Raw genomic sequence first — 10,434 nt, forward strand, 5'->3', positions numbered from 1 at the left:
TATGATATCCGTGGACATGACGGCGTGTTATCCAGGAAGTTTCCTTGGGCGTGGAGAATGCAGCGAATATTTTAAACGATTTGGCCACGTTACAAACTCGATGACAAGAGTTGCTGTAAACGGACCATTGCCTGATTTTGACCTGACCGGATTTGCTTGTGTGTCGTCGTTTAAATTCGCTAAGGATTTACATCCTGTGTGTTATGTTTGGTTTGGCAGACATTTCGTTGAACAGCGATGGGCACCGATAGTGTTATTGCGATACATGCTTGACAGTCGAATACTGTTGTCGCTGACGGTCAGCGAAGCGATTATATGTTATTGTCGTCAAACCGAAGTTTGGTTGCCAACTCCGGTTACGTCACAAGAAGTCATCGAAGATTGGCCACGAGAATATCCAGAAGCTTCTATCGACGATATTATCAAAAATGATGCAAGCACAGCAAAAGATCTAGGACGAAAAATAATAGGAAAATTCACTCAAGGTGGAGCGTATGATCATAAACAACATCACAGTCGATTAATCATGGACAAGACTGAATTGGATCTTGTTGTCGCTGATGCAGCCACGAACAACATGTTCTGTAAACGCGAAGATGTGTTTCTGTCAAACGGAGAAAAACTAGGGACTGTTTTTAGTTATATCGACGGAGAATCATCTCAGTACACACATTTGAGATCTTCGATGCTAGCTTATGTATCCATAAATTTGTTGTCGATGATTAATAGATTCCCTGTTGTCGCAGTGAGAGTTGCAACGGATTCATTTTATATCGATAAAAAACACTTAGCGGTGTTGAATAATGTTATATCGGATGATCCATCGTGGGGCTCGTGGAGAATAAAGAATGAAATGTTACACGGATATTGTGAATCAGCTGACGTTGAAATCGTGGATGAGTATCGCAGCGCAGAAATATCTTCGTCGGGGGCAACTTCGTTGCTGCCGCCGGTGCACGATCCTGTTACAAGACACAAAACAGTTTATCTGAACGGACCTGGTGGTTCTGGTAAGACAACTCGGGCGATTGAATTATTTCGCGGTTCTGACTTGGTCGTGCTGACTCCCACACACAGACTTGCCAGGGAGATGAGACAACGGGATGTTAACGCGTGCACGTATCACAGTTTTTTCAAATACAGCGGCGGCACGTGGACACCTGAACGAATGGGAACGAAATATATTCCCGAGAAAATAATCTGGGATGAGATAGACACTGTGCCGTTAGATATATTAAAACAGTTTCTGGATTGGTTGCTAAAGAAAAATACCGCAGTGGTGATGTGCGGCGATCATGGTCAACCACCCCCATTTACAGGTGAATCTCCACACACGTGGCTGAAAACTTTTGTAGATTATTATGAGGAAATAACTAACGATGTTAGAGCACTCGATGAAACGCTGAAAGAGTTTAAGGCACTGATCAGGCTACAAACCAATAAAGTCCAGTGTGAGATAATGCGTGAAATAATTCCAGAGACGGAGCTGAGCGACTTTTGGGAAACGTGGAAACCAGGTGATTTAATTGTGGCAAGTAGAAAGATAGTCAGGGACACACTTCAGCAGCGGTTATTTCAGTTACATCAGAAGAAATTTCCCATGTTGCCAGTGCCGTTGTGTTATAGACCAGCTGATACGCGATTGCAGAATATTGATGTTGATATTCCAACGCGCGGGACTGCGTCGGGGGTGGAGAAACAGAATTTAGTATTAAATGATATTGTCACAGTTGATGTTGATGCTGTTGAACAGGCACTGAAAATGAGCAAATCCCCGTGGACGCTAGGATACGCTATGACTATCCACAGTTCGCAGGGACTAACTATTTCAGATACAACAGTTTGGATTGTTGATGATCGCATCGAGTGGTCAAATTTAGTCTATTTAGCCGTGTCCAGAGTAAGAAGGATAGGTCAGTTACGAAGAATTGTATTAGATGATGTTGTCAACGACAGCATCAACAGATCAATCGCCGATGATACAATAAGAAAGAAATTAGCCGGTTACAAACAGAGCGACAAAAAAAATGGTAGAGAGTTTGATCTCGATGCTGAATTTATTATACAATTACAACAACAGCAGAATAATCACTGTGCAAGTTGTAATTGTTTATTGTTGTGGCAGTATTCGAAAAATAATCCAAGGCAATTTACCGTAGATAGAATAGATAGTAATCGCGGTCATACGCGTGAAAATGTGATGTTGACCTGTCTTGAGTGTAATCGACGCAGAGGTGCTGCTGCAGTTATTTAAGTGATCGAGGTGGTAATTGTGTATCCGTGGGAATCACCTGAAGTTGCTCGCGTGTGAATCCACGCTGAGGAGCAGTTGAATCTAATCTGTAGATTGCGTTTCTCCCAGTTGATCTGGTTATGCTGGATATCTTATGTGTAGTAACACTCCATGTTGGATCGGTTGCTCTCTTTTTTCCTCCTTCTAGTTCGCCTGGTTCGTATAAATACCTAACGGTGACATTACCCAGCAACGGGGACGCTAGCGTCCCTGGCTGCGTTGAAATATGTCCACGTTCGACGCCGGGTATATATTTTTTTGTGATTGCATTTACAGGTCTCATGTTTGTTGTTCTGGTAATTTCATTATTCAGTGCGGCTATCACGTTTGGCAGTCTTGCAACCCATTCACGAGATCTTGTATCGTAAATGAATTCCCTCGCGTACTGGTATCCGAATAATCTCTCAGCGAGTGTTCTATTAAATCGCTCAACAATTGCCTGATCCCGATGAATTTCAGTATGCCCTCGTCGTATAACAACGTTATGCTGCTTTGTCAGTGATGATACCGCGCCCTGAAATTCTTTACCAGGATCAACTTGTAATAATCGTGGCCAGTTTAGAGGTCCTCGCTGATAAATTCGTTTAAACGCAGAGGCAACTTCAGCGGCTGTTTTAGTCGCTAACGGTTCTGCTTCTTTGTATCTACTAGCAACATCAACTACTGTTAGCGCGTATTTGTATGTTTTTCTACGGACAGTATCATGAGGCAGGAATAGTATGTCAGCCTGATGAACTTCATTGGGGGTACTAACATCAAAATGTGCAAAGTTGATTTGTCGAGGTGGTGGTAAGTAGATTTGCCATATTGCTTGTTTTGACAGCCATTTTTTGGCAACCTCGCGTGTTACTGATGCCGCGTTGGCGAGTTTATTAATTGCTGAGTTACCTCTCCAGTATCCGATTGGGGAATAATAAATCGCTTGCATTGGAAATGCTTCCATTGTTATTAATTATCCAGCGCCTAATGCTAATTTAGATTTCATCGCTGATCTTACTAACCAATTAGCGAGTGACTCCTTAAATGATTTATTTTTTATGGCGCTTAGTGCATGAATTAATTTCACATCCGCGATATGCCTGTCTTGTAGATCTTTACTTCGATAAGCAACATCATGTATGTGACACGCTGCGTCGATAGCGTTTATCGGATACTCTCCCGGTTTTGGTTTAGATTGTTCATCAAGTCTGATATCTAGTCGTGTCCCTGGACCGCAGTAATTGTATCCCGGAAGATGTTTTTCTCCGGGATATTTAGCCCAAGGGGTACCTGGAAGTCGTCCGAGGGTTGCTGCGATGTCACCTCCGCTGACTTTGTCAGGCTTTTTTTTTGAAATCTAAATTTTTTTGTGCCACATCGCGCACACTTACCAGAGAGTGCTTGTCTGTTATTTTTTGTTGTAATGGTTGTTATCTCGTTTGTAGGGGTTCGTGCCTTACACTTTACACAATATAGATCCATAATTATTATTCCTTATATACAAATGGAGATCACTGATTTTTCTGCGACGCGAAGGAAAGAACCAGTCAAGCATAATTCCGTGCTACCAAATTCTATCAGAATGATCATCATAGGACCGTCAGGATCAGGTAAAACGCAACTGCTACTGAACATGATAATGAAGTGGATGAAATGGGACAAACTATACTTGATAGCTCCGTCTGTGGATGATCAACGTTGTTATGATGTTATAAAAGATTTTAATGAGAGTGCAAAAGCGCTGAGTGAAGACGGCGAGGATGTTGTTGAATTTATAACTGATATTGAAGAAGCTCCGTCCGTGGAAGACCTTAACGGGGAAATAAATAACCTAGTAGTGTATCATGATGTGATGCTGGACAAGCAAAAAAATCCTGCAAGAATATTTTCACGAGGTCGTCATAAAAACACTGATGTGATTTATGTTACTCAGCGTTATACACAAATTCCTAAAGTAATTAGAGACAACTGTAATCTTCTTGCGGTGTTTAATGGAGTTGATGTTCACACGCTGAGAAACATTCATCAGACATGGTGTAGCGGTGATATGGACATAAATAAATTCAAAAATTTCTTTAGTCGCGCTCAAAGAACCCCGCATGGATTTGTGACAATAAATTTACACGACCCGCGGACACGATACCGTATCGGACTTGATACATTGTATGGTTAACGTGAGAAACTCGAAGAGAGCAGCCCCCGGGCGGCGACAACAAGTTGTGGGGGGGGGGGTCGCGTTTTTTTGTCTCGTTGCTGTTGTAGAATCCCCCCCCCCCTTTCTGAAGGCTTATTTTAGCATTTGGAAGTCTCGTTTTGTTGTAGGATTAGCTTTTTTTTTAAGGCTTATTTTATCATTTGGTGGTCTCTAGACCTTTGTAGGATTCGCCCCCTCTGCTGCTAACACAGATGCTCCATACTATTAAAATCGTGTCATTTGAGTCGTATACAATTAAAAATCAGTTAGGGATGAGACAATATTTCATCACGGAAGTTCTGTTCTCAAATCCTGTACGAGAAGAAAATAGCAAACATATGTCTTGGTATCATCATACCATCATCATCATCAGCATCATCATCAGTCTCTTGACCTAGTGTGGTCGTCGAGGCGCTGTGCTGCTGAACATCTGACCAGTTCCCTCCACTTGTCTCGATCATGTGCCAATGTCTGTGTCTCCGCAAAACTTTTCCTGGTCCATTCTGTGATGTTGTCAGTCCACTTTTTTCTCTGTCTAACTCTCCTTCTGCCACCATGGACGCTGCCCTGCAGGACTATTGTGGATAGACTGTTGGCTCTAGTGACATGGCCATACCATTTCAGCTTTCTCATTTTGACGGTGGTGAGGAGGTCTTCATACTGGCCTACTTTGCGCGTGATAGTGTTACGCACGTCTTCATTTGTGATTTGGTCCATGTAAGAGATGCCAAGGATTGTTCTGTAGCATCCCATCTTATTAGAGAGCAGTCTGATAAAGAATAACAGCAAAATACAAATCTATCTTATGAAATTAATAGTATTACTTTTATAACGATTTTAATATTTTATTTCTGAATGCGGTACATTTCTACTGATCTATAGGTGATTGCACTCATTTTGATATGGGTCGGTATGGGGGCGTGAGAGAGAGAGAGAGAGAGAGAGACTCACACTGCTAATCAATAGGTTACCTGGCGGAAGTCCAAGCAAGCTTCATCTAATGTACATTAATATATTGTGATCAAACTTGCTATAGGAAAGCTTGATCCTCAAGATCTCGTACAAGTTTATTTATGAGCGATATTATTGATGTGTTCTAGCATCTTAATGACTGAGATTTGTATCATTCTGACAGCTGTTTTCTGATCCGATCTTGATCAAACTTGGTATGTATGCTTGTATCATTGAGATCTCATTGAGTCAGATTGTGAACATCATCTACTTACACTACTAAGGTGAAATTATTTTAGCCACGTGAGTGGCATAAATTGTACTAGGATGTCTTGATTAAATGCAAATTGCTATTATTATTATTATTATTATTATTATTAAATAACTAAATACAATAATTCACTTGTGTCTTTCTAATTACACATCTTTTCTTAGGTGGCACGACGAGTTTCATTCGTGACTGTTCAGATGGAAAGACGTTCTCGTATAAGGATCCAAGTAGCAAAGCAAATTTTTCTCGACTTGATGATCTCCGTAACAGCTACAGCAATGAGACAGCTTGTGTCTACAACGGCCAGTACCTCATTTGCCTTTCCCTGTGCAATTCCACTAATTTCTGTAACGGACCTTCTGAATCCGCGGCAAATGATATCTGCCATGTGATGAAATTACTCATCTTTTCTTTGGCTCTTGTAGCAATGTTTTTCCTCGTTTGAGGACAGACAATGCCAGTGATAGGCTGTGCGTATTTGTGTGCTTCCATATTAGAGAGAGTGACATTTTACCTTTTGCTTATTGACGTCAGGTTATGATTATGCTAGGAATATATTATAGTTGTAGTAAGCACAAACTTGACGCATTGCAGAATCAAAAAGCACGCGCTGTCGTGTAGATTGGGTCAGTAATCTTAGTGCTTCAAGGTTACTTTGTGAACCTACTGTAGGGTGACTCTGTTTACTTGAACACCCAATTAAATGTACCGTTTTTCGCAGTGGATTTATTTTTGTAAAAATTTGTTACCAACGAAAAAGATAAATTAAATCCTTCACAACCAATATCTCTTCTTTTTTCGGTAAAAAGAAATGAGTAATAAACATACAACTTACTACTGTTATTCGAGTCCGGACCCAAACAGACAACTTTCAGTCCTTTACTTCATCTGTGATATATTTTCTTAAATTGCACATCATTTTATTGATACATTCTTTATTTTATACTTTAGTAAATATAAGAATTCATAATGCAGAACTTGTTACTGGATGGGTTTCGTTTTTACCTTCATATAAATAATAATCTTTACGTGTATTACGCTTTTGTTGGATGACTGTTGATTAAAATGGTTCTCCCAAAATAAGAATGAAAGGACCTTTCCATGAGGCAGAAAATTATAGATGAGTTGGAATATTATTTGCCACGAGCTGTATTTTTTCTTCTTCTAGGAATTACTTCCTTTGCCTGACAAACTCACATAATATTTGGATAATCTATAGCTTAATCTTATTTAACAGTGTGTCATATAAAATGTATAAGTTGTTGTTATGAAACTAATGAATGTGAATGTTATGTCATACATTGGTTGAAATGAACATAATTATAATTAAATAGGAACATTAACTTTATGTGGCAGACTGTTTTGTTTCTTATGTGATATTTTGTGCTATATGGTGTATGTTAAAAATTACTCCTTTTTTATAAATAAAATACGAGGATTGTCGTTACGGTAATCATAAACACAATAACGTTTTCTGCCGATGGTGTAATTACCATTACTACAACAACGATAACAACAACTGCTACAATTACTCCGAAAAGAATTAACAACAACAACTACGACTACTCTTGGGTGTGGGTGGTAGCTAGTCTCGTATAAAAAATATTACACCAGTTTTTGGTAGGATTGATCACCAGGCGTTTGCTATACAAGATTGATAGTTTCTAGATGAGTCTTCAAGATGAATTCTTTTTCATTTTGTGTCGCGTATGTAAATGAACTATCGTCTACTGACAATATCGTACGACTAAGCATGCTATTGGCGACATCATTTACGTACAAAAGAAAAAGGAATGGCCCGACCCATAGGGAACACCTGCTCTAAATGCATTAAATACTTACAATAATAAATCTGCACCCAAACATTTATTTTTTCTAAGACAGATAACTTGTAAAACAGTCCAACACAAATTCCATTCGTTCTCAGTTTACATAAACGTCCATGTAAGTATGTAATATAGGACAATCATTTCATTTGGAGAATAAAAAAAAAGGGGGGGGGGCCGTTAATTTTGTTTACGAGAGGTGTGCTACCCACAATAAATAAAACAAAAATGATCGAATTATTAATTAAAATGTCCGAACTCTCGTACATTAGCTACTAATTCCTGGTCCACTTTCCTTACTAGTGAATGGAACAAAATACAAATACCATCATTGATAGATCACACTCGTTACTAGTAAATGGAACAAGGTACAAATACTGTAATTGATAGATCACTCTCGTTACTAGTGAATGGAACAAGGTACAACTACTATAATTGATAGACCATTCTTTTCCGTACTAGTGAATGGAACAAGGTACAAATGCCATCATTGATAGATCACTCTCGTTGCTAATGAATGAAACAAGATACAAGTACCATCATCGCTGAATCACTTTTGTCACTAGTGAATGAATAAAAATACACATGTCATCATTGCTGGACCACTTTCGTTACTTCTGAATGAAACAAGATACAAAATACCAACATTGCTGGACTAATTTCCTTACTAGCGAATGAATCAAAATACAAATTACATCATTGCTGGAACTCTTTACTTACAAGTGAATGAATCAAAATACAAATTACGTCATTGCTGGAACTCTTTCCTTACAAGCGAATGAATCAAAATACAAATGCCATCATTGCTGGAACTCTTTCCTTACAAGTGAATGAATCAAAATACAAATTAAATCGTTGCTGGAACTCTTTCCTTACAAGTGAATGAATCAAAATACAAATTACATCATTGCTGGAACTCTTTCCTTACAAGTGAATGAATCAAAATACAAATGCCATCATTGCTGGAACTCTCTCCTTACAAGTGAATGAATCAAAATACAAATTACATCATTGCTGGAACTCTTTCCTTACAAGTGAATGAATCAAAATACAAACTACCTCATTGCTGGAACTCTTTCCTTACAAGTGAATGAATCAAAATACAAATGCCGTCATTGCTGGAACTCTTTCCTTACAAGTGAATGAATCAAAATACAAATGTCACCATGCTGGAACACTTTCCCTACTTTTGCCTAAGTATAACACAAAAAAATAATATAATGATAACTGAAGCACTTCTCTCTACTGCATAAGACTCCACTAGACCTCATACTACTGAACCTAGTCCTCAATTTGTGCATACAAACACACGTCTCTTTACCAGCTGATTGTTAGTGGTAGGGTTCATTTAGTTAGTTCTGATTTAAAACAACATTTAAGATACCACATATGTTGGTTTATCGATTTTAAAGATGTGTTACAATGTTTCTTCATAGAAAATTGGTTAAGCAGTCAGTAAGGAAATATCAGAAATTAAGCATGAACTACCATCTGATCTTGGACATTACAGACACTTGAATATATATGCATCTCTGAGAATGGCCCTGTGACCAACAGTTGTAAAATTTCACAAATGTCACAGAATAATGCATGTGGAGGCAATGACAAAACCGAATACCATATACTAGATATGCATGGACAATGTAAATAGATGATGAAGTACTCGGACATTAAAACACATTTTTATAAATAAATGTCACAGTTGAACACATTTTAAGAAAATGGATTTCATGTTAATGAAAGTAACCAGTAGAGCACCTTACCCTGTGTAGAAACTCATTTTAATGTATTTGATTGATTAAACTATTTCAATCAAGTTGACATAATAGATGAACATAAAGATACACACTATATAAAACATTGCCAATAAATGTTCATATACAGACAACTGAAGAGTTTTGAAAGCACAATCTAAAACAATAGTGAATGCAAAGGCACACATTACATTGTAAAACTACATATTTTCAAGGTCAGATAATTGCTTTGTACTATGACTGACAACATCAGGTTGCAGTATTTCAGGCTGGCATTTACCAGAGAAAGGTGCTCCAGAGTTTCCAAAACCAGTTTTTGAATTAAACGTTTACTTCTATACTAGGAAATCGCTCCCTGGAGGAGAAAAAAAATCCTTATCCAACCATGGTACCTAAAATCGAATAACAACATCGACTTTGTACAATTTCATTTGATCTGCAGCAATTGTAAAATTCCTCCTCCATATCTTCAGAACAAAACTCAAATAGCTATGCATTATAATTTTTACATAATAAAGGAGGTACCTGTAACTGGTCTGGAAGAAAATACTAGTAGAAGAACAAAGTAAAAACTGGAGATTTTGGTAAGACAGGGTCAAATAGAATTGCAATATTTACAATGGAAGTGCTACTACCCATTGACACTACAGGCTTAGCTTACTTATTTCTGTAGGACAGTAATGACCTGATAGACGATGGTATTTCAAGGTTCAATGAAAGTATGAGATCATACTTCATCAGCACGTTGGGTACACAGGTTGAAAAATATAGCATTTATTGCACAGTCAGTATCATACACTGTTTAAGTTGGCTGTGCTAGTACTACTGTATGAATCAACACCTGTTTTAGCCATCAATTTCCTCCTCACTTCTGAATTCATTTTTACAACGGTTTCTCGATAAGAACTTGCTATCTGCGTTGAATGCTAATTAAACAAGTTCTTGTTAAATCAAATAGTTGCAATTATTCCTTGTTGAGTATCAAATGATTTTTTTCTTAAAATTTGCAGCCTCCTGATTAAAATCACCCATTAGAAGTTCAAACCAGTTATAACACAGTCCTTCCTACACTCCAACACTCACCTCTTTTGCCAAAGAGCTAATTCGGCCAGCTTTACAAGTAAATCCACATTAGGAAATTTTTGCATTTTGCCTCCATTGTTCCA

General features: G+C 38.2%; 1 protein-coding gene across 2 annotated transcripts in view; it reads left to right on the forward strand.

The window, feature by feature from the left end:
* The window catches only part of LOC149781444 (uncharacterized), a 31,814-nt gene extending 24,778 nt beyond the window's left edge, over nt 1-7,036 (forward strand). For both annotated transcript variants that reach the window (XM_089935521.1, XM_089935522.1), the window contains exon 3: nt 5,853-7,036. In XM_089935521.1, the coding sequence (XP_089791647.1) occupies nt 5,853-6,133 (281 nt within the window). In that variant the 3' untranslated portion in view covers nt 6,134-7,036. The remainder of the gene's footprint in view (nt 1-5,852) is intronic.
* The last annotated feature ends 3,398 nt before the right edge of the window (nt 7,037-10,434 follow it).

This window comes from Sinohyriopsis cumingii, chromosome 15, assembly GCF_028554795.1.
Source record: "Sinohyriopsis cumingii isolate HCF-2022 chromosome 15, ASM2855479v2, whole genome shotgun sequence".
Classification (NCBI taxonomy): domain Eukaryota; kingdom Metazoa; phylum Mollusca; class Bivalvia; order Unionida; family Unionidae; genus Sinohyriopsis; species Sinohyriopsis cumingii.